We start from the raw sequence: 25,042 nt of genomic DNA, 5'->3' as shown, positions 1-25,042 counted from the left end.
CACCATAGTCCAGGTAGCTTCTGTACCACACCCAGCTATCTGTGGGAAGGGCAACTAATTACAGGAAGAGCTGTCTGAAGAGAATAAACAGGGAACCAAATAAACCAAAGAAATTAGAATGAAAAGGGGATTCTATGATACTGTGAAGACAAATAAGATGGAAAGCAAATGATGTGGCTTCCTGCACAACCCTATGTCCTTAAAACTATCACATATTACATATTGTAATATGTAATCTCTCCAGGTGAGCAGAGAGGGGGTGCTGAATGAGAAACATCAAAATAGTACATACAGACAGAAGGATGTAGAGGAATTAATATTGAAAATAAAAGAGATGTTTATTAATGTTTATTAACACTATATGTTTATGCATAATGAAGCATATGAAGAATTTGCATTTGAATATTTTCCCATTTATAGTTTTTAACAATGGACTTTTCTAACTAGAGTAGAAATCCAATGGTATTTTAATTAAAAATTTAAAACACAACACAAAAGTCAAAAGGAAAAGTTGAATCCTTCTTCCTACCTAAAATACTTTTAACTTTATCCTGAAAGTCATTATGATTTATTTTTTTATTTTTAGAAAATGTTTCATCAGTAGATGTGGATAATTTGTTTTTTGTTTATTTTGATTTTTTTTTTTTAGTACTAGAAATTTAACCAAGAGACACTTTACCACTGAGCTACATCTCCAACCCTTTTTATTATGAGGCAAGATCTTGCTAAGTTCCTTAGAGCCTCACTAAGTTGCAGAGACCGGTCTCAAAATTTGCAACCATCCTGCCTCAGCCTTAGTATCGGGGATTACAGGTGTGTACCACGGCACCCAGTTGAAAAGAATCCTATGACTTCCTCAATTACATGGTGGAGCATAATGCCAATGGTTGTCTAATCATATCTTCAAGGGCTATTTCACAATAAGTGACAGTACAATATCAAAATCCTCAAAGTAACAGTAATCTCAGTCCACCACATATGACATTAAACACATTCCAACTCATTTATAAATTGGTCTACCTTGTGAAACACACCTGTTCTATGGAAGGGATTAACCCTTTTTCCTACAATATGTATCAAATATCAAATCAGAGTCCAAGAAGACAACTTACAACCAACAAGCTTACCAAATGGTATTACCATCTCTAAACTCAGACAACTAAACAGTCATCTTTACAGTACAGTGATCCCCTTTCAGACAGGAAAGCCAAGACAAAAAAAAAAAAAGAAGAATGTTTAAAAAGGTAAACAAACCAATAAGCAACCTCACCCTTGGAGCTGGTGATCAGGGATTTCAATGCAAATGGTAGCAATGATGCCAAGAGTTGAGTGAAAGCCAGTGGATACTAAAACATAAAATTGCTCATGCACTGTCTTTTCACTGAAGAGTATTTTTGCAATGTATCAAAACAGTGTTACAGCTACTGAGAAAAACAAAGTATGTGAAAATAACTAGACACTGACATCATTTCTAATCAAAAATTTTTAAAGAAACTTCCACCTCATGAATAAGAATTAAGAGTCACCAGTCATCAAATAGGAATTTTTTAAATATGTAGTTATAATCACTAGTCCTATGAGCTCATTCAACAGTTCTTTGAAAAATTCCAGGTATCAGACTGTAAGTTATGCTACCATAAAACAATTTCCTCCGATGTAACACATTTCATTAAGAAACTCATATTTCAAGCTGACCACATAAAACTGCCTGAAGAGCCTTTTTAAGGTTATTCTGTTATATGTACAAATTCTTTCTATTAGATCATCAATTCATCTTCTCATAGCTATTATAATACTGCCCACTGAATTAAAGTAGTTATCTATTTTTTGTGTGTGTGTTTGGCCATAAAATACAATTTGTCTTATATTAATTGTCAGACCACTTGTTTTAGAAGTAAAAAGCAGGCATTTTGACAGCTACAATAGTTAATCTTCAGAATCGGAAGCCTAGGAAAGACTACATTAGCATAGTAATTAAAGTACAAATCCCTACAAGCTTTTCATCGCCTGACAATATGGTATTTATTTACAATAAAATTTTATAGGATACACAATTCCAATTAGTGGGCTTTAGTACAGAATCATAAAACATGTTATTAATAAGAGATTGGGTACTGTAGAGACCCCTCCACCTTACAAGAGCAAGCTTTGCCAGAGGGCATTCTTGCTGGATAGCATCACAGTTATGAGCTCACTTGACTTTTTTTTTTTTTTTTGCAGGGCATCAAAAAGTTGACAAGTCACTTTCACATTTCATTACTTTATGAAGATATCACTTCACTGTGTGAACCTGAGCAAGCTGTTGGACTCTGCCTTGTTGTCTCCAAATATGAAATGAACTCTTACCAGTAATTCTTACCTCATTCTATGAGGAAGAACCGAATGACAAAACCCATGGGGACCTGCCAGTCTGTACACACCACCAAGTGCTAGCTCTGAGGACAGAGATGACAGTGTTAATGTGGTGATGACGTTCCATGCTCCCCACGGGGAGTTCAGGACTCAGGGATATTTCTGCGTGAACTGAACCATTCAAAACCAGTAGCATTACAGACATGTTGGTACACACAGGTGCAGTGCAGCCTCAGGTATGGGCCTGCTGGGGCCACATGAGGAGGGAATGAGCCTCCCTCATCTTCACTCCCAAGTATCAGCTCCCTGCCTCCTCACACACACAGACCATTTCACACCGTTCCTGTGCAGAGCCAGGAACCAGCATAGCTGCACAAGTGAGGGTCTCCGGTGGAGTGTGGTCCAGATGCTCCTGGGTATCCGTCTCAGGCTGACAGCGGGCTGGAGAACCTACCTGCCAGGCAGTGCAGCCTGGCAGCTCTTGGAAGACAGCTTTGCTTCCTCTCCAGGTAGTTGCCCCGCAGGTCCGAGAGCTTCTCAGGGCTTGGTGTGCCCTCGCCCCTCCACCCCCCGCCCTGTGCACCTCACCAAGCTCAACATGTACTTCCCCTCAGCAGTGGTTCCTGACCTTTATGGAGTCACATACTGAGATCTAATGACCAGGGACGGTCGCCCCCATAAGCACAGTTCAGCATTCACCCACCAGCTTTCCTTCTGAACCAAGTGGGTGCACTCCTTTTGCCTAAGTAGTTACAGGTAACAAATAGAATGATTCCAAACATGTTTGCAAATTCATGACTTTTTAGTACCTGTCACAATGCACTGTTTCTAAACCAACAAAAAAAATTGTACAAACCAACAAAAAAAATTATGGTATACAACATGGTGTTTTAAAATACGTATTCACTGTGGAATGGCTGAACCAAGTCAATTAATGTGTCACCCCTTATCATTGTTCTGTGGTGAAAACACTTAAAATGTACTTTGTTAATTTTCAAGGACATGATAAATCCTCATTAACTATGGTGCCATTTCATACAATACATCTCTTGCACATATGCCTCCTAACTGGAATATTGTATCGATTACTAACATCTCCCCACTGCCCCTCACCTCAGCATGGCAACTGCTTTTCTGCTCTCTGCTTATATAAGTTTGACTTCTATAGATTCCACACATAAGTGACACCATGTACTATGTGTCTTTCTGTGCCTGGCTTATTTCACTTAACGTACTGGGCTCAGGTTCATCCACAATAGGATTTCTCATTTTTTATGGCTGAATAGTATTCCATTTCATACCTCTAATAATACATTTTGATAGTAAAAGGACACTATAAAAATTCAAGCTCTGAAAAGAAGTTTTACTGTATTTAAGTTAAGAGGATCCTGCTTTTCCTGGCCATTTCCTCCCTTCTTTGCACTTAAGTCCACTCCTGAAGTCACTGGCTTTGTCACCTTTCCTTTGGCCCTCAGCACAGGCATCCATCTGTCTCCAGGACTGTGGGATCATGCGCACCCTCTCTCCCTCAACTTTCACTGCCACTATGACAAAACAGGACTGGGCAATTTTTTTTTTTTCCAAAGAACCAACAGTAAATATTCAACTTTGCAGGCAGATCACACAGTCTCTGTCACATGATTCAACTCTGTTGTTATAATACAAAGAAAACCCAGGCAAGGTTAAAAATAATTGCATGAAGCCAGGCACAGTGATGTACACCTGTGATCCCAGTGACTCAGGAGGATGAGACACGAGGATCACAAGTTCAAATCCAGCCTCAGCAATTTAGCGAGATGCTAAGCAACTTAGCATTCTCTGAGATCCTGTCTCAAAATAAAAAAAAAAATAAACGTTAAAAAGTGTTGGGAATATAGCTCAGTGGTAAAACACCCCTAGGTCCAATTCCCAGAACTAAAACAACAACAAGAATAATAACTGCATGGCTGTGCTCTGATAAAACTCTGCTTACAAAGATAGTCATTGGCAGGACATGACCCACCGGCAGTAGTTTGCTATTCTCAGGTCTAGAAGTCATGCCCCCATTACCGGTAGTTGTAATCTCAGAATTTGAGAGAAAGTCCATTGTATCTACTTGAAATAAAACTTTAATTCTGAAATTAATAGCTACATTGGTAAGATTCCTCCCCCCTCCAATCAAAACACAGATAGACTCGGAGTGCTTCAGAGTATCTACCTCCAAAAAAACTGCACCAAAAAAAAAAAAAAAGAAAGAAAGAATAAAAGGAAAACTTGAGGCATTTTAAAATGTACTTTTGATTGCTCACATAGGCAAGCTCTAAGTGCTTGGCACATTATTTTAATACTGAATGGTGTATGTCATCAATTATCACTACAGTACTGCAGGAGCTTGGGGCTATGGCTCCAAGGGACATTTCTTCTTTTTTCCTTTTATTTTTTCTCTTTTCACATTTAGCCCATGACTTTAAAGAGGGATTTGGGACAAAGCTCCTCAGGGTCCTACTTTACAAGTCCAAACACATTGGGGTGACTTTTTTCGAGAGAAAGGCTAGGGTGTGGCACCAATGCTGAACACCAAAGCAGGAAGCAACAAGGATAAAAGGCAATTTAATCACTTTGAATTCTGATGATTATAAATATAAAAGTCAAACACAGAGAAAGGCAGTGCACCAGCCCCTGAAGATCCCCTTGCCTGCTCATACCATCTTCACGTGCATAGTTATGTAGAGTACAGCAGAAGCTAGAAACATGGAATCCATGTGTTTCAATAACTGCAATACAGGGCATTAAATATAGTAGAATTCTTCATATTCCTAAACTTACTTTTAATTTATGGTGTGCCGCAGAAATCAACTCCCCACTGAAAAAATCATAAGCAATTAATAATGATCTCAACAATACATACGCCATAACAGGCATCTATAGAAACTATCACTTTTTTTAAAAAAATGTGCAACTTGAACACAAGCATGATAGCAAAAATAGTTACTTTTCTCTTTTTGTATGCATAATGTAGACAATTTAAAATGTCACATATGAATGAACAATGAACAATAATATAATCCACATCAATAAACTAAAGAAAAAATAATTATACGATAATATAAGTAAAAGCAGAAAAGTATTATTCATGCTAAAATACCTCTGCCAAATAGCAATAGATGAGAACTTCCTCAACTTGATAAAGAATATCTATAAAAAATTTATATCTAACATTGTAATTATGAGAAACTAGAAGCTTTCCCACAAAGACCTCTAAGGTCAGGATAAGGCAAAGATTTCCCCTCTCACCACTGCTACTGAAGATTATATTGAAAGTTGTATCTAATAAATAAATAAATAAATAGTATCCATAGTAGAATGAAAGAAATAAAACTATCTTCATTCACACAATGTATGATTGTCTAAGCCCCAAAAGTCAACAATAACACTAGTAAAAGCTCCTGAAACTAATAATAGTTGCAAGATGCTAAAATAGTATACACAAGTCAATTGATTTCTTGTTTATCAGTACTGAACAACAGGTATTTAATTTTTTTTAAAATTTTACATAAGCACCAAGAAATATAAATACTCAAATATGAATATAACAAAATATATATAAGATCTTCATGAGGATCTAATTAAAATTCCAATGAAAGACATCATTGATCTCAATAAATGGAGAGATAGTCCATGTACATGGATGGGAAAAAACAACACTGTCCAGATATCAGGTTTTTTCCTAACTTGGTCTATGGTTTTAATTAAAATAACCTCAATCAAAATCCCAGTAAGTGATTATTGTGGATTTCAATAAACTGATTTTAAAATTTATATGGGGAGGTGAAAGACTCATAATAGCCAATGCAATATTGAGAGGAACAAAAAAAAGCTAGAGGGCTGACACTACCTGACTTCAAGATTATGTAAATGTTATTATGAAGCTACAGTAATCAAGACAGTGTGGTATTAGCCAAAGAACAGACATACAGATAACAGAACAAAGAGCCAAAATAGACCCACAAAAATACATCAACTGCTCTTTGACAAAGAAACAAAGGTCATTCAATTGGGAAAAAGGGTAGTTTTCAACAAGTGTACTTTCACTTGCAAAAAATAAACAAAAATCCAAAGAGACCTTACATCCTTTATAAAAAAAAAAAGCACTCAAAATGGTATCTTCATCCTTGACCTTTTTGTAGTACATAAAATGTGCTATAGGTGCTTTTCCCTATGTAGTGATTAAGGACCCTATCTCTGCAAGGATATTAGTTGCCCAATTGTGTTCAGGGACATAAACCCTGCATCTCTCTTCCTGAACCAGACTGAAAGATATTCAATTCATTACATCAAAGCCATCTCATGACTCATCAATTATTTACAATTACTATTCTTTAATTCATCATAATACTAAAAGAGACACAGAGGTGAAAATATTGTCATGAATACATAAAGTACAGCTTTCTGCTGAGTCATATTCTGGAAAGAAAATACAGAATTTATTTCCAGATATCATCAGGAATTATAACTTAATTGCCAGCTTTTGAAAGTAACAGAACAAGTACAAGAGCGACAGCTGTAAGATGGAAGCAGTACAACCTCCCCGTCTGTGTCTCTCTCCTCCCTTCCTCCCTCCCACAAAACACACGGCTCACATGAATGCTCTATCTCCATTCCCTTCCCAGCTTTATTTTTCTCCACAGGCTCTTACTACTACAATTTATCTGTGTGTACATACAAGTGTGCATTTATAAATGACATATTTATGTTTTAACTGTCAACATCCACACTAGAATGCAAAATCCTTGAGGAAGACACTTTGTCTCTTCCTACATACTGTAAAGCCCCAGCACCTAGAACATGATAGTCACTCCACAAGTGTTTACTGAACGAATAAGACTATGTACAAGCTACTTAGTGAACCGTTTTAACATAAAAATAATGCATTACAAACAATATTCCACTAACATTGGTTTTCAAATCAGATATCCCATCTTATACTCCCCTCATTCATCCATTTAAAAGGGCTGTAGCTAAGTAGCAGAGCTTTGCCTAGCATGTGTAAGGCCCTGGTTCCAATCCCCAGCACTGCAAAAATATACACCACCACCAGCAGCATTACTACTACTAATTAAACTTAATAAATTTAATTTATTATTATTAAGTATAGCATACTTAATTCATATGGTACAAATTTAATATAAGTGTATATGTACACACAAGAAATGCCTTTGTTAATATTGTATTACATTCACATAAAACTAGGGAAAGAAATAAAGAGATGCAATCCAGAGACAAAATCTAGAAGAGAATATATGTGTATGTGTGTGTGTGTGTGTGTATTATTCTTGAAATAAAATTTGGTAATCATATTTCAAGCTTCCAGAATGAAAGTCATTTTAAAGCATAGTTAAAACTTATGCAGCATCTGACAAATCCCTTACCAACTACCAGAACCTGTTTCTCCTCAACTTCTCCTATCTCACTATCTGAAGAGATTCAGTAAGACCCAAGAATCACTCTCCCTCATTTAAGTGTGGATGCTACTGCAGTTATATTTTTACTACTTTCATTGTTGTTTAGAAGTTCTAAAGACAGATGTCTTCCTAGAAAATCTCAAGAAACATAAAAAAGTGATATGTTATATTTCATGAGCACATCAGAGTCCACTCTACATGTAATACGGGAAGACAGTGCAGGGGAAAATATCAAGTTTCCTTTATACTTCTCATTCTTCAACTTGATCTACTTAATTGAATGGTCCACTGTAGGCTTTTCATTCCAAGAGTCATATTCCTTATGAGAACAGAGAAGTAATCTCATATACATACACATGTAGATATGAATAAGAAGTTAAAGATAAATCTAATGTTATCTAGAATTACAAAGCCAATCTCTGAACTGCATTTTCAATAGCTAAAATTACAGATATATATATATATATATATCCATATTCAAAAGCTGTTGATGAACCAAGGAAGGGCAGATTGACAAATCTATATTGGAACACAGCACTGATGATCAGAATATTCCTAAACTTCTCGGAGGTAAATGTCATTGCTGGCCATCTCCTTCATCTACTTCTTAGAACAAAGCTGATCTGATTTTGGTTGCTTAATTTTAATAAAAGTATATCATTAATAGGAATAACCAGATAAAATTACAACAAAGAGCTATGAAATAGAAGAGGATTTTAAATATTTTCCTAGAACTTCTCCAGCTTTCAAATCCATGTTTGAAAATCAAATTATTTTTGCTTTCTTTTAAATGAATCTAAAGTATTTTTAGACCATTATTATGATTTATCCCCAAACAGAGTGATATCAATTAAATAAATGCTACCTACAGGCTGAGCTGTCCTCTGCCTCCCCCAGTTCCCTACGGCACAGCAATGATTCAACGTGAAAACAAAGGAAAATTTTAAAATGTCCCCATTCCTTAAACAAAGTATGCCCAGAAATGTGTCCACCATCTTTTCTTGTTGAAAAGAAAATCCAGCAACTTGAACTGAACATGCTCAGAAATGTACACCTTAAACTGAGCATGTTCAGGGATGTGCCTGCCTCTACCTGGACTTTCATATATATATACACACACACACACACACACACACACACACACATATATATATGTAATGTAATATATATATATGTAATGTAATATATATATGTGTGTGTGTGTGTGTGTGTGTGCAGGCTCCCCAGTAAAATCACCAGGATTTCCTTTTTTGGGAGAACAACAGTTTGCAAATAACCCCAATGGTCTCCTTATTTGTTGCAAAGAATAAAACTTTTTCCACTCTTCAAATAAAAAGTCTTTTTAATTAAAGTAATAAGTTTTGAAATACTAAAGTGCTTCATAAATACAAATGATCCATCATTATGTGTCAATAATCACTCTATCCCACTATGTAATCAAGACAAATGTGACTTTTCTTTCTTAAGCAATGTCCCCAAGGCTTTAGTTTGCCTGTTTCTGATTTGCTTCCTCGTCCAAGGCATGATCTGACATCCATTTTCATCTAATTTCACCCATGTTGACATGCTATAAAAAGGGACAAACACATATATTCTTACTGTCAGCTCTACCTTGAAAGAGTCTCAGTATGTTGAGCTGATATGCGCCGAGATTAAATCGATCTAGAAATAATTAGCATTAAATCAAGCCTGGTGTTTGGGGTGGATGGGCAGGCCTACTCAGGAATGTGTAGGAGACTGGGCTCAGAACAATGTGAACACTGCTTTGTAATTTCTCAGGTTTTTTTCTGCAGTAATATAAAGGGCTTTCTTTAATCTAGAATAGGCTTTCTTCCCACAAAGTCCAAGCTCTACCTTCCTTCATGCCCAGGATCCCTCAAAGATTTCCCTACTATCTGACTAGATGCTATCTCTTCAGTCTAAATAACAATGCCAGTAACAATGACAATCAATAAATTAGTTGATTCATGCACAATTTCTCATTTAATGTGAAAACAATCCTGTAAAAGAGGAGATAACATTTAAACTGCGTCTTACATAGGGGGAAGTCACCTGTGAGAGTCACACAGCCAGCAATCCATGCCCTAACACAGGTCTCTGTAGTGCCTCAGGAATTCCGAGCATCACTTGGTTTCAATCTTCCACTGAACTGGTCAGGACTGAAGACCCAGAGACACTGGCACAGTCCCTAAAACCCCTGACTCCATGAATACATCATAGCATTCAACACATCCATACTTCAGCCCTCCTTGGATTCCATAGCTACCTTCCCAGGGTCTCCACCTCACCGTCCTCCTGTCTCCTTCTGACTCTTCTTCTGTCCCCATCCTAAGTATCAGTGTTCTGCAGGGTTCCATCCTCATCTTCCAGCCTGATGCATCTATTCCAGACCTTCACAGAGTTCTGAGAGTTCAATGTCCATGAGGGGAATGACAGCCATCTTTCCATTTCAGCTAACAGTAATGGATGCCCATTCCTTCAACTACCCCACCACATTACTGATTTATATTCAACTCATGCTTTTTCTGAGTCCAAGACTCCAGATATCACAAATTCTTATTTCATGTCTCCCAGACCCTCAGTACTCACCTCAAATTAACTACTTTTTTTTGTACTGGGGATTGAAAACAGGGGTACTTAACCACAGATTCACATCTCCAGTCCATTTTAATTTTTGAGACAGGGTCTTGCTAAGTTGCATAGGGCTTCACTAAGTTGCTTAGGTTGGCCTTGAACTTGTGATCCTCTTGCTTCAGCCTCCCAAGCCAAAGGGATTATGTGCATGTGTCACCATGCCCGGCTTCTCTAACTACTTCTTGATATCCCCATGTTTTCATAAAGCATTTTAGCACCTTGCCATCTTCTTCCTAACTCACTAAATGCAGCAATTTTACCTGAGGGAATTTTCCCAGGAGCTGCATTTCACTCTTCTCCATAAGCCAGGTCTGCCTGTTGAGAGTGAAGGACCAGGCCTCAGAGTGATTTTCCTGAGCTAGTTAAATGATTATTAATTTTTAAAATGCTCCCTATATCTTCTTATTAATGTACAATAAATATTAAACAAGCTACTCAAGTGTCCATGTTAGTATGAGAAATACCCACTGAAAAATTTATAGACACACAATAAACCATCCAGATAAGGCCTTCTCTAGCTGTGACCTATTATTTATGTCTTCACCTTACTGTATTCGTTGATTAACTTGTGAAGTACAGCAGCAACCAAATGATCCTAAATATTCTTATAGCTTTATAGTTTTTATGAATTTTCCCCAGTGAATGCAGACTATTTTAATCTTATCTCAATGTCAAAAAGTATTAATAGATGTATTTTATCACATAAAATATGAAGCAAAGTTGACAATTTCATTATCTGTCAATAAGCTATAGATAACACAGGAAGATCCTGTAATTTTGCAAAATCTGAGAACTCTGAAATTGAATTTGAGATTAAACCTCTTTGAGAATAAATCAAAAAATATGAATAATAATGATATTTTAAGTAGTTGAATTTAATGTGTTTACCCCGCCCAATCTGTTTATTTTTCTCAGTGCTTCTTAATGTACTTTAATTATACAAGAATGTCTAGCCCTCCTTCTGCTGATAAGAAAAGCATAAGAAAAAACTTGTAAGGAAGCCAAGAAATTGATCACTTCAGTGGAAAGAAGGATACCTGTGGTCCCTCTTGTGCTAAGCTAGTATACCAAACAGACATGTCTTTAGTTAGGAAAATTCTTTCAAGGCAAAGAAAAAGGCAGTAACTATAACAAAACTAGCACTGTGTGCTGGGCTCAGGTACCAACCTCCGTTGCTCCTCGCCGTGTTCTCCTGAAGGGACAGTGAGACATTCGTCCATGTGTCCGTGCAGCAACCTGAGGACATCACCACCAATCAGATACCCTGGAATGATTAAAGGTCATTTATGACTGGGACTGGTAGCCAGACAGTGCATCTGGTCCAAACTTCTACTTTCATAGAAAAACACAAGTCTAGTGAGGCCAAGGTCACAGAGGTGGACGGTGCTGGCTGACTTCTGAGTCTCAGTTGGTAACATTCCCCACCAGGATACATGACCACATGTGTGTACTTTAATTACACACATGAACATGTTACCAGGGCACATGTGAACCTAAGTTAAGTGGGAATAAACCAAATCAACGCAGGCATGGCCCTGGTAAACCTGCTGCAGAACATCATGGTGATGCAGCTGTAAGGCCCAAGCCTGGAAGATGAGGAATGTCAATGTGTGCCAACTGAGCAATACCCTGAGGACATTAGAGGACATGACTCTTATAAACCTAGCAAATGAAACCACACTAATGAGATAAAGTTGACAATAGCATAAAAATAAGCAAAGAGAAACCTTAATATAAGTTTCACTTTTAAACAGCAGCTTAAATAAGATTCTCAATGCCCAGTATCTGCTTGAGAGACTATTTGGACACAAAAGAACTCTAATTATCAACTCATTAACGCGATTCCACAGATGATCATCAGCCCTGCAGCAAGAACGAGCCCTCTAGCAGAAATGGAGTTCTTACCTTGGGCTGCTTCACTTCCTGAGCTGATGGGTGCCACACTCCACAGGGTCTGCTGGAAGGCTGCATCCACATGCAGGCTGCCGTTGCCGTAAGACAAGTGCTGCAGCAAGAGGCAAGAGGGGCACAGCTGTCAGTCCCGGCATGTCATACTCTGTCAGCGCCAACTGGACACTGCAGGCTGGGAAACATTCACAGAAGGCGTCTACTCAACCCCACCATTCAAAAATTCAAAGACTAGTAGGAGAAACAATAGTAATGGTTTCTATTTGACTTAAGGTATTTTTCGACTTTATTAAGAGTTATTAACTTAAACCAGTAATCAGAAACTGCACAAATAATAAATACACCAGGTAAATTTATTTATACAAAGAAACAATTTTTGTATTAAGGCTTGTTAATGGAAAAAATAGTGAAGCTGGAAAGTTTAATAAAAGTCTAATTAAGTTTTCTCCATATCACACTGCAATAGTTCATTGTTGGTGAGATGGGTGAAATAGGCAGAACCAAATTGGGCATTTGTTTGAATCCTTTAGGAACTGTTACCTGCAATTTGATACATCAGCCATTAGATGGCAATATTTCTCAATCACGATCTGAAATTAGGATAATGAATTTCCTCTAAAACTCAGATGTTACAAATTTGAGATTTTCATTCTTAAAAATACAAATGTATTAAAATAATAACATTTAATATATTGAGACATAAGATATGAGTTACAAAATGTTAACTGAGAGGAACAAAATTATGAGTATAGTCAAATGCCTTGCTTATTTTACTACACTACCCAACTGCCTGTAGAATTTCAAAACTACACGGAACCACCACTTTTGGCTTGGAGTCTTCTCAGCAACACCACTAGTACCCCTGCAATGTTTCTGCAACACATTCCCAACCCTGGTAACAGCCTAAGCATTTAGAGAATTTACTCACACCAGTGATTTCCCAGGAACCTGACCATCCCAGAGAGATAAAGGTCAATCACACACTGCAGGAACCACCAGAGGTGTGCTCCACAGGCCTGCCAACACCCTAAAGGCCTCCTTGTCCTAAATATGGACATGCAGGTCCTCATCAAGAACATGTCCCTTGTTCTCTTTCTCCTAAAACCCAAGAAACTTCTGACAGGGTGACTTGTCCACTTAGCTCATCAGCAGTTTTTCCAGTTGATAAGATTAAAAGCCTCCCAGGGGAGATGTCAGATTTAGCAGGCATGTGCTCTTAGCCCTGTCCTTAGCCTTCCCTGGCTGCCTTGCTTCTGCACAACCTCCCTGTCACCTCAGGCTGGTCATTCCGACCCACAGCCCAGCTGGGACTCCTTCACTAACTCAGTTTCTTCTCCAATATGTTAATATCCTTTCACTCTTTATGAATAAATCATAGTCTATCTGCTTCCATAAGCAAGTAAAATATATTTTCCTCGACAGTAATTATCACACAATGTAATTATCTGGTTTTCTTTCTTTCTCTTATAAGCTGAAAGATTCATAACCTAATCCTTAGCCATCTATAGTGTTAATTAATAAACCAGTACATGGAGACACCAATCCACCTTTTAAAATTACAACAGCATACATTTTTCTTGAAAACATATTCTAAGTAACTCCATAAATATTCCTATTTTAATGACTTAGTAAAAAAGCACACACATTATATAAATATGTATACTCACATATATACATATATAATACATAAGAGATGAAAATCTCTGGGATCTCATCTGAAAATAATTCAGAATACTAATGCTTACATTTTATTTTGGTGAGATAAAACTGCGAGAGTGGAAGTCAGTCAATATAAAGAGTAGATAATTATTTGTTGAATCATCTTGGATTTGTTGAATGTATTGTGTAAAAAACATCAAGCTAAATATCAGTAGAATGCATTCTTTGCCCTGAGGATGCTTGTACTCTTGTAGGTACAGTAAAGTGCATTCAGACAATGCTGTGGGAACTGCAAGAGCTCTGGGGACACTGTGGAGAGAGTTGCTGTGCTGGGCCTGCAGAGATAGATGGCCTTCCACAGGTGGAGGGGGGCATCCTCAGAGTGGAGGCTCTGAGGGGACACAAGGGATCACTGGCCTGGGCCTCCCATTTTGGAGACAACATCTCTAAATAAGTTTATCCATATGTTGGATTTAGACATGCATAACAACAATGTTCAAGTGCTAAATGAAAATACTTAAAACAAAATTTCTATAAATCAGGGATTTTCATTTTTAATGTACTAGAAACCATGACACTGGCAGGAGGTAGAGTCCTGGTCAGTGAGAAGCTCTGCCAAGGCCCTGAGTGGGCAGAGGCACAGGAGCATGGGGTCCAGCAGAGACCTCTCCCTGCTTACAGCTCACACTGAGAGATGCAGCTAGCAAAGGGCCTGTGCACAGAGGCTGTCATGCCAAGGACTTTCTGTTTAGGCGCTGAGGAGCTGCTGTACTGAGAAACAGTGAGGGCGGAGAAGCTGGAAGGCAATGTCCAAGGCACACCTAAGACAAATATCACGAGAGGAAGATAAAACACAAGCGCGCTGGAGTCAGTGCGCTGGAGTCCTCAGCACGCCCTTAGGGTCTACTACAGTCATAGGAAGTGATCTAAATAATGTGCACTCTTTGAAAGAAAATATTCTCTGGGCATAGCAACTCTGGAAGTTGCTATGCCCAGAGAATATTTAATTTTGCTGCTTATATAGGGAAGGGAAATCTGAGTATGAACAGCATCAAGTCAGCCAGGGTATTGAATATTCAAAATGCAGTAAGTTTCAGTTACCAAAAGTAAGATGAACTGTCTTTAAAGCAAAAATAGATGTGTGCTGAGAGCCATAGCCAAGTAGGAATGACGCATGGCATTTTTGGGTTGAAAGGTGACCCTGCTCAGGGATTAGGGTGGCTCCGGGTTTAGGGTGGATCCTGCTAGAATAGGGCAGCTCCAGGTTTAGGGCGGATCCTGCTGGGATTAGGGCATATCCTGCTGCCTCAGGCGCCGGCTCCTTGAGTTGAGTTCTCGGGGGTTCTGAGAGTATTGGTACGCAGAGCCCGGTGGAGGGAGTGTTATTTTTCCCAGAACGTGCGTATAGAGTGTCGGTGAGAGTTCGGGAATAAAGAATTGCTGTTTGAATCTACAAGGCTTTGTGGTGGCTCGGTTATTTTGTGCCCAGCCAGACTGCGGCAGATGTGAGGGGCTGGAAATGTGACTCAAGCGGTAGCGAGCTCGCCTGGCATGCGCGGGGCGCTGGGTTCGATCCTCAGCACCACATAAAAATAAAATAAAGATGTTGTGTCCACAGAAAACTAAAAAGTAAAATATTAAAAAAAAATTCTCTCTCTTTAAAAAAAAAAAAAATAGATGTGAGTAGAAAGTAAAAGCAGCCTTTGGCTGAAAAATGCAACTACCATAGAATTTACACAATAAACTGGCAGTATAACCCACACATCAGGATGTGGGCACTCATCTCACCTTTAACCTAAAATTGAGTGATTTTCAAGCTTTAAAATGCACACCCATCATCTGAGGATACTGTCCACAAACACAGGCTCAGATTCAGTGGGGAGGAGGATGAGGTCAATCGAGACCACAGGTCCAAAGACTATGTTTGGAGTACACAATCTCAGAAACAGAAGTGACATTACAAATCCCCTCTCAGGATTCATATCCTAAGGCTCACAAAACCATACTTCAGTATTTTTAGTTTCCTTTATAGCCCTACATATTTATTCTATGCATTTTAAAAAATTATTATGACAAGAGGTCAAAAAGCTTTCAGACTGCCAGAGGCACCCATGGCCCCAGAATTTTTAGGAACTCTGAATTCAACCCTTAGCTGATGCAATTGTCCATTCCTTTATTTATCTCTTATAAATATCAGGCACTTGGGCCTTGGTGATCCAGCATTCAGAATAAATCATCATCGAGGGACAGAAAACACAGCAAATAAGTCTTAACCCTCAGGCTTCAGTTTGTTCCTCTGAAAAACAAACAAATCACAGGCATCGAAAAAAGGTGCAATTGCTAGTTGTAATATTCTATGACTCCATTACCTGAGCCACAAGGAGATTTTTTTTTTTTTTAAAGCTCAGGTAAATTAATCAGAACAGCATTATAAGGCCTGGGAGCTCAGCTTGGTGGTACACATGTGGTGAGCAGGCACAGAGCGGAGTAGTTCCTACCATCCAGCTGAACTTGAAAATATTTAGGATCACTGTTTTATCCTTATCAGTTTGATGCTATTTGAGGCAATTCAGCAATTTATTGTGCAGTTAAAACACTTTTGTATTTGTTATCAAAAATCTTCTAAGGTGAGTAGGAGAGAATTTTGTAAACCCTAAAATAGCATTCCCTGAACCAAAGTCTTAATTTCCCTCACTCTTTAGGTTGGAGGGTTATGCTTTTCTTAATTTTCACTCAGTCGTTTGGCAATGTAAAAACTGTGTATGTCTACATACGCCCTTATTAACAGAAAATTGATAAGAATCATCATTTCCAATGCAAACAAGCCAGTCCATAAACTGGGATCTTTGGTACACACCAGGGTGATTTTACATCTAACACACATATAAATGTTTTATATGCTGTATCTTATTTTATTCAGTTGGGAATGGGATTCACCATCAGTAATAGCTACTTGCCCTGCTTTCTCCAAGCTGTGCATTTCTCTCATACCTTAACTGCTTCACTAAAGTCTTCTTTAAAAGAAGACAAAATTTCCAATAGGGGCAAAGAATTTCTTTCTTTTTAGATATTTTTGAAAAGAGGGTTAAGATATCATTTCATATTAGAATACAAAACAGCAGAAGATGAGAAAGGGCATGTTTGGGTGAGTAGTTACAACCATTGCTAGAGATAAGATGCTTTATTTCTGGGAAAACATGTTTCACTGCCCACCTCATAAAGCATATGTGCCTCTTTCCATGCACGAAGCACCTTCACAGAAGGTGGGGTGAAAATCAGCCCTCTGAATCATTTTGATCAACTTGGCATTCCAGCAGCTGTGAACCTTGCTGTGGAGTGTCCCAAGCACAGCACAGTGTTGGACAGGGTAACCTCGGCTTAGCCACTAAGGATAGAGTAGGCAACAGCTCCTGGGTCAACAGACACCAGCAACTGAACAGCTGTCAGGTCAACGGTGAGACAAGTTTCTCTTACATAGTTTTAACTAATTTGTGTTTGGGCACAAATTTTAACTTATTTTTAACCACACCAGCATCTTCTCAGAATATTGCTTTCACACAACAGATCTTTATTCAAGACCACCTATTACATTCCCTGCTCTCCTCCTTTCCCAACTCTCCCTTATTCTGGTTCAACACGTGAATTTCTTTAACCATTCTCTATGTGCACAAATCTCCAAGGTAAGGATGACAGCCACGTGCTATGCCAGTGCAGGGGCCTGGCTTGGATTTAAGCATCTCATCCTTGTAACACCCTGACACGCTGAACTCATTTTCCCCACAGCCCCAATGCAGAAAGTTATGTGGTTGGTTTAGTTATGTGGTTGGTCCAGCCTCAGACTCACCAGACTATGAAGTAATAAAACAACAACAACAAAACCCTACATATGTGTGTGCACATACACACGTGCACACACGTTATCTGGGGTTCTCTGTGTGGACGGTCCCAGTTGCCTGACTCACTTCAGAGTCCTTTCACTACCTTACCTTTTGCCTTTTCTTGTTTCTGAATCTTCCCACCAAGTCCACCATGAAAGCCCTTCAACCCACCACCCGGGTACTCTATGGACACAGCACTAATTGATTTGAGATGAAGCAGCAGCACACTGAGATCCTTAACCTGCCTGTTCACATGCCTGTGCACCCCCAGAGATGTGGTTTATGGTGTGGTTTGGACCTTAAATGCCCAGCAAAGGCTTGTATATTGAAGGCTTGGTCCCCAGCTGATGGCACTCTTGGGAGGTGGTGGTGGAACATTGAGGAGGCAGGGCCCAGAGGGAGAAAACCACCGAATCCTGTTACTTGATTTTCAGAAGGACTTGGGGCTGGTGATGTGACAGCTGCACTACCACGATTTAAAAAAAAAAAATCTCCCAGTACATTTATGGGATGTTGATGTTCAAAAAACAACACAAAGTGTTATCACCTGAAGTCTTCCCACCCTATACCCTTCATTACCTTGTGTTATCTTGTCACTGGGGGCTCATCCCTGAAAGGGACATTGGGACCCCAGCCCCTTCTCTTTGCTTCCCAGACACTATGAAGCAAGCAGGCTGGCTCCAACATGATCCTTTCATGATATCTGCCTCACACAAGCCCCAAATTATGAAGCAACTGAGGACGAAAATCTCTGACACCATGGACCACAGTACACCTTTCCTTTGCTGAAGTGGCTTATGTCAGGTGTTTTGTCACAGTGGTGGGAAGTTGACTGACACAGTTTACAGGCCCCACTAAGTCTCTGAGGGCAGACTTGGTACACCACGAGTCCACAGTCTCTCCTGTTGTTTCTGCTATTGCTAGGTCCCCACATACATGAACAATTAAAGTGCTGACTTCATTACCAAATGAGAGGGACATTTTAACAACCTGGTTGGTTACTCTTTTGTAGCTCTTTTTAAAAGTTAATGCCGGAAACTTAAATAATTAGCTAAACTGTAGCTTGGACATTGATTGTGCATTTTAACTACTACAGGTTCATTTACTTCCAAAGTTAACAGGAGGTGAATCTCATCTAGACATGGTCATTCTATTGCTATTATTTGAACAGTGCTTGCCAATTCAAATTATATTCAAATTCATTATCTCACTCTTCTCAAGAACCTTGGCTCTACATTCTGTTATTACCAACAACTTCACTTTACAAGCGAGAAAGCTGGTGTTCATGGAGTTACATGACTTGCTCAGGTAGTTAGCTGCAGAACTGACATTAGAAGCTCTAGCCTCTGTGAGGTTCTGAATTTTCCACTCCTCTGGTGAATAGTACCCTGTCAAATAAACTCTGTTATATAGTTAAAATATAAGTTTTTCAACAACAAAAAATGTAGAATAACATCAAAATTAAAATGTAGAATTTGTATACTGAAAAGCCCATGAATTATATCCACCGCATGAATTATATCCAAAGACAACTCCAACTCAACTGCACATCTCCTGAGCAAATGCGTCACCCTGCAACACACACATGCACATAGCAAGGGCTTGACAGAAGCTTATTTTACAAGCTGCACATCTGCACTGTTCCAGGAATTGGCATGGTGACTGTTTCCATCCACATCAGCTAGAGCAAACAAGCGGAGAAATGTTCAGGCCTCCCCCAGCTGTGAACCAGCAGATGCTACTTTTAGTTTAATAGTCCCTGCCAGTGACTGCGCACTGTCAATAGCTCACCACACAGAGGTATGGGCTTGTTCATCAGCGATTTCCCCAGATAATTGGCAGTATAAACCTTAAAGAGACCATTTCATGTGCTGTCCTTGACCGCAGCACCAAGCCCCCAGTCCTACTGTCCACACTTACCAAGTACCTCTCAGAGGACACACTAACTAGGATGAGGTCATCTCCAACCCGTACTTTTTCTCCTTCTGATCGCTGCTTCGAGGCTGGATGTATAGTCCACCAACAGGCCTCACCTGCCGAGTGAAAGGAGAGTGAAACAGAGAGAAGGGTCTTTTAACTTAAAATCTGTTTTCTTTGCCAGTGATTCCATTAGCACGACTTTCAGAAATGTAAAATTCCATGCAAATTTATCTCTTAGACCATGAAAATCTAACGAATTTAGACAAATTAGCTTAGGATAAGACATACTGAAATGCAAAGATTCTTCCAAGAGAAACTTGATGTGACATTTTGGGAAGATTTGTGCCTCCCCCTTCCCCCACTAAGAACTATTTAAGGATATTTATATAAGTTCACATAAGACCAAATACAGCAGCCACCCAGTTCTGATTTCACTCTACGCAATCACACACCATTATCCTGTTCACATTGCTCTTCTATAACACCACCTAGCTTGGTGTCACTTTAGTTTCAGAAGGACTTTATGATTTGACAGTGTCCATTATGGTGATTTTTTTTTCTATTTTTAAATCTCCCAGGACTTTGAGATGCTGATTCAAAAAGGGATGCCAAGTATTGTCACCTAAAATCTTACCATTCCACCCCCTTTTTTGCCTTTGTTATTTTAAAATGTAGTTTTATTACTCTCATAGTAAAATAAAAGAGAATCCTAGTACATAAGAATACATTGCAAAAAGTCTTGGCTACACATTAGATCAAATCATATCTTCTAAACAAGTCCAGCATAACCATGGACCACATGTCCATTTATCATTCTTCAGCCCCTCTGCTGAGGGAGGGATGTAGGCACACCATCATTCAGTCTGTTGAGACCTGAAGGTAGGTTCTCTCCAAAGTGGCAATAGAGTTCTAGTGATATCTATTAGCTAGTAATTATGCTTCTTTCCCCTTCCACAGCTTTATTATTTTTCTAAAAACACATTTCTTCTTCCTAACTCCCTGATGCCAGAATGCAAGGTCCCTAACAGCAGGAATTCCACATGTTTTTTTTTCCCCCACTGGGGTCTTCCCAGCTCCAAGTAGCATACACTATAGGCACTCAATAAAAGTTAATTTTGCATGAAGTAATAAACGAGTAATCCAATAATATTTCTTAAGCATCCTATAGTCAATATGTAGCCTGTGCCTTGTGCTGCTTTTCTTACACAAACCAGTCTTACTTGCAGGTCACCACCCAGCAGAATGCCTTATCTTCATTCACCAGATCCACTTTTTTAGAGCTGTAGGTAGTTTTTCATTCACTCTCACAAGCATTTATAGTGTACCCACTGTTTGCCAACCACTGCTTCACAGTAGCCTGGGATACATTAGTAAACAAGAAAAAAAAATCACCTGCCTTGTAGATTTAATTATGATGAAGGAAAGCAGAAAACAAATGATGAATACAATAAATAATTCAGCAATTCAGAAGAAGTAGAGCTATGGGTGGGGGAGAACATTACAAGGGATCAAACTCAGGCAGAGGGACTGACTTTTTCTGTCATCCTTTTATCTCAGTGTAGGAACACAAGTTGTAGAACCTGTCTTGAATGTCTTCTGAAGAGCAAACTTGACTTTCTTTTTCATTTACCAGTGTGCTAAAATACACTAAATGAGAAAACTAAAACCCTAGCAAAAAATGTGGAATTACTAAGCCTATAGAAAATGAAAAATCAGAATGCCTGGGATTCTCAGACTTTCTTAATTAGTTCATAAATATAGTTTTTTATATGTTTGTTGTTTATTAAACTAGAGAATGTGGGAAAGTATTTTAAATTTATAGCTGATATGTAAAAGGTAAAAACTGTACATGTTAATAAAGTATCATGTGATGTTTTGATACATGCAAACAAGGTACAATGTTCAAATCAAATTAAAGATACTTATCTTCTCAAACATTTCTGTTTATGATGAAAACACATGGGCTCTTTCCTTCTAGCTTGTTGAAATATACAGTAAGAAACTGTTATGAATACTCACCCTACTGTGCCACAGCATTCCAGAAAATGTTTGCTGTTGCTCTGCTTTGTTTATTCCTGGACTAAACCCAGGGCCTTTTGCATGCTGGGCAAGTGCTCTATCATGGAGCTACACCCATAGCTCACCAGAAAGATTTCTGGAAGGGGTGTGGGAATTGGCTGATCCCTCCCCTGAAAAGAACAAAGTTGAACTACCTCCTTCTGTTCTTTTTCAACTTGGTCTCATTTATTTTTAACTCCCAAAGTCATGCATACTCTTTGTGAAAGATAAAAGAGTCAAACTGTACAGAGGCTTATAAAATAAGTGAAAAGTCCTCAGAGAACTGAGGACAGTTCTCTTTTTTGACTTTCCAAAAGGATAAATGTGTTAATATATACTTTTTTTGTTTCAAAAATATGGAAATGTACATGTCCTTAGACAGACATGCAGCACAATGCCCTGTGGGCAGAGCAATGAAGGAGATTTTTATTTTCTTCTTGTTTGAATGTTGAGATTGAATAGCTTACATGTGTATACCTAAAATATGTTTGAGCTGAGAGACATGCAGTGATACTTCATAAACTAAACAGTGCATTTTAGGACAGTTCACACCCAGTAAACTGGATAGTAAATACTACTTTTTCTCTCCAAACTCACAGAATAGGGTTTGAAAGCCAGTTTGAATATCCAACTAATTACATGGGAATTACCAATAGGAAAAATACACGCTTCCTCCCTCTACCAAAAACGTCAAATAGGAAAGCACTTTTTCCTGACTCTACCCACAAAAGTACTGGTCTGATGCATCTTCCAGGGTGTCTCGTAGCATCTTCCAAGCCAGCCCCAGCCCGGCTCTCACCATCCCCGAGGCTCTCACCATCCCCGAGGCCCTCACCTGTGGTGTCCTCCTGCAGGCCAACGTCAAAAGCCAGCTTATCAGTTGAAGACCGCGAGGTGGAGAGGCAGCATAGGTACTAAAACACAGAACCAGGAGTTGTCTGTCACTCAACATTGACAGTCACAGTGGAGTCCTGTTCTGACAAGTGATTTGATACGTGTCTGTCTCTGCTGATGAGACTTTTTCTAAAAATCTGGATGCCTCTGCACAAAGCTCAGGCTTTTAAACGTCTGAGGCAGAACAGCCCTAGCATAGCACTCATTAGGAGCAATATTCTAAAGGAAATGTGGTCTTCTTTCCCTCATAAAGACTAAGGAAATGTGCTCTGTCAGAACAAGAAGACAAGTGGCTGGGGATGTGTTTGTACATCTCTCACTTCATGTGATATTCATGATCCCCAGCAAGAGCACAACGTGATCAGACAGTGAGAACCCTCTCCCCAGCAGAAACTAGAAAACTACTTTTATCTTCTAGTTCTGTTTTCTCCTCCATTTTTTTTTAACTCTCAGAAATCCATCCAGAATTGACTTTGGCATGCAGCGTGTAGCTTTACTAAAATGAAATCTGATGGTGCATGTAACTGTGTGTGTTTCCCTAGGAGTAATGGGACACTCTCCATACTATCATCGGCCCCCACCCTTAGGTTTTCCTAACTATATGTTCTTAGACATAAAAGTTAAGGATCATTTTTCAGGCCAACTCCCCTATCCCCACACTCCAACTTCAAACACCTTGTTAAGTCCTGTAAGAATGCGGACACAAAGATGAATGTGGCATGAGCTTAAAGTACACCACCATCTACATGAAGCAGGCTCACTGCCAATAACAACAGAAGCCTGCAAAGAGTACCCAGACACAATTCTGGGGATTGAGAAAGCCCAGACCCCTCTCTAGAAGCTCTGGACAATTAATGCAAAGGCTATAAAATTCCTATTAGGAAACAGGGCCCATCCAACTAAATAGCGCCCAGTGAATGTGTGCAGGCAGGAGATGAACTGATTGGGAGAAGTCAGCACCATAGGGATGGGGCATCAACTTGACCTGGAGACTCTGACTTGGCCTCTCAACTATGAAGCACTGGCTCTCATGGTTACAGAAGAGGTTTCAAGGGTCCCCAAACCTGTACCAGGTCAGTACAGGAGTGAGAGTCTGGCCCGGAGACAGGCGGCCCACAGTGGTTCCTGAAGTTCACAGACTTCAGATATAAACTGTGTGAAATATCCGTTTTTATTATAGAAAAAGTAACGACTTTACAATACACAGACTTCCCAGACAAACAAGGCAATGCCTATGAAAATCTTCTGTGATTTTCCTCAACAATACCATAGTCCTCAGCACTGCAGTTACTAACATACTGTCTTCCAAGTTTCACAGGAACACTGAGGAAAACACTATAATTAACCTACTAACTTCATGAAGTTCCATGGAGGCACGGAGACTAGCGCCTAGCACACAGATGATCAAGCAAATTTACTGAAGGAATGAAAGTAATTTTCAGATGCAATTAGAACTTTAAGAGGCCCAGAAAAGCATCCCAGGCTGTGAGATCGCCAAGTGCAGCTGACCCCAGATCTCAGCACTGACTTGCTGAGTAGACTCGACTCTAATATGCTGTTAATTCTGAAATGTAGAGTCTTCTAAAAACAGTGTGTGCGTTTTGATCGCTCCTGAAGGTGGAATGTTTCCCACAACATTTGAACATGTGAGCACTCTCCACCAATGAATTGTTTCTGTATGGATGCCTCATCTCCAGCCTGGCTGTCTAACTCTACCATTGTATTCTGTATCTGACATGTCAAGCAGGGACTTCAAGAACAGTGCCAGACAGCAACGACTAACAGGATAGATTCTTGCTTTTATTTGCTGGTTTTAGACAATTTTATCAAGAATGGCTTTAGAGTTTCATTGATTTGATAATGATATTTGTTATCATTGAGGAAATAATTGTCAATGCTGACTTTTCATTAGGAAAAAATAAAAGGTTTTATTACCTTTATCAGCACTTGTTGAGATTTTATTTGACCTTCTTATGTGATGTAACACATTAATTAAAATGATATTAGTAAGTCATCATTAATATCACACTTATACTTTTCCTACACATCTCTCTCTAGACATTTAAAATCAGATTACTGCATTGACATCCATGACTGAAATCAACAGTATGTCTGCTTGCTGAATCTTGACTTTGAGGCAATGTTTACTCTCCTGCAGAAGAAAAATTCACACAATATGGAATTATCTTCTTTTTTTAAGGGAATGATTTATTTTATATGTCCAGATATTGGACTATTGTATAACCACTAAAATTATACCTGATGAAGAACTTAAATAACATGGAAATGTTCTTTTTA

The 25,042-nt window shown here is 39.0% G+C and overlaps 1 protein-coding gene across 1 annotated transcript in view; it reads right to left on the bottom strand.

Moving 5' to 3' along the window:
* Ryr2 (ryanodine receptor 2) overlaps positions 1 to 25,042 on the bottom strand; it is a 437,587-nt gene that overhangs the window by 322,933 nt on the left and 89,612 nt on the right. The window contains exons 8-11 of the mRNA XM_048800411.1: positions 22,686 to 22,764; positions 19,793 to 19,905; positions 12,333 to 12,432; positions 11,595 to 11,691 (exon numbers count right to left, since the gene is read on the bottom strand). Coding sequence (XP_048656368.1) covers positions 11,595 to 11,691; positions 12,333 to 12,432; positions 19,793 to 19,905; positions 22,686 to 22,764 — 389 coding nt within the window. The remainder of the gene's footprint in view (positions 1 to 11,594; positions 11,692 to 12,332; positions 12,433 to 19,792; positions 19,906 to 22,685; positions 22,765 to 25,042) is intronic.

The sequence above is a fragment of the Marmota marmota genome, unplaced genomic scaffold (genome assembly GCF_001458135.2).
Source record: "Marmota marmota marmota unplaced genomic scaffold, marMar, whole genome shotgun sequence".
NCBI lineage: Eukaryota > Metazoa > Chordata > Mammalia > Rodentia > Sciuridae > Marmota > Marmota marmota.
This window is presented reverse-complemented; position numbering and strand designations above follow the sequence as displayed.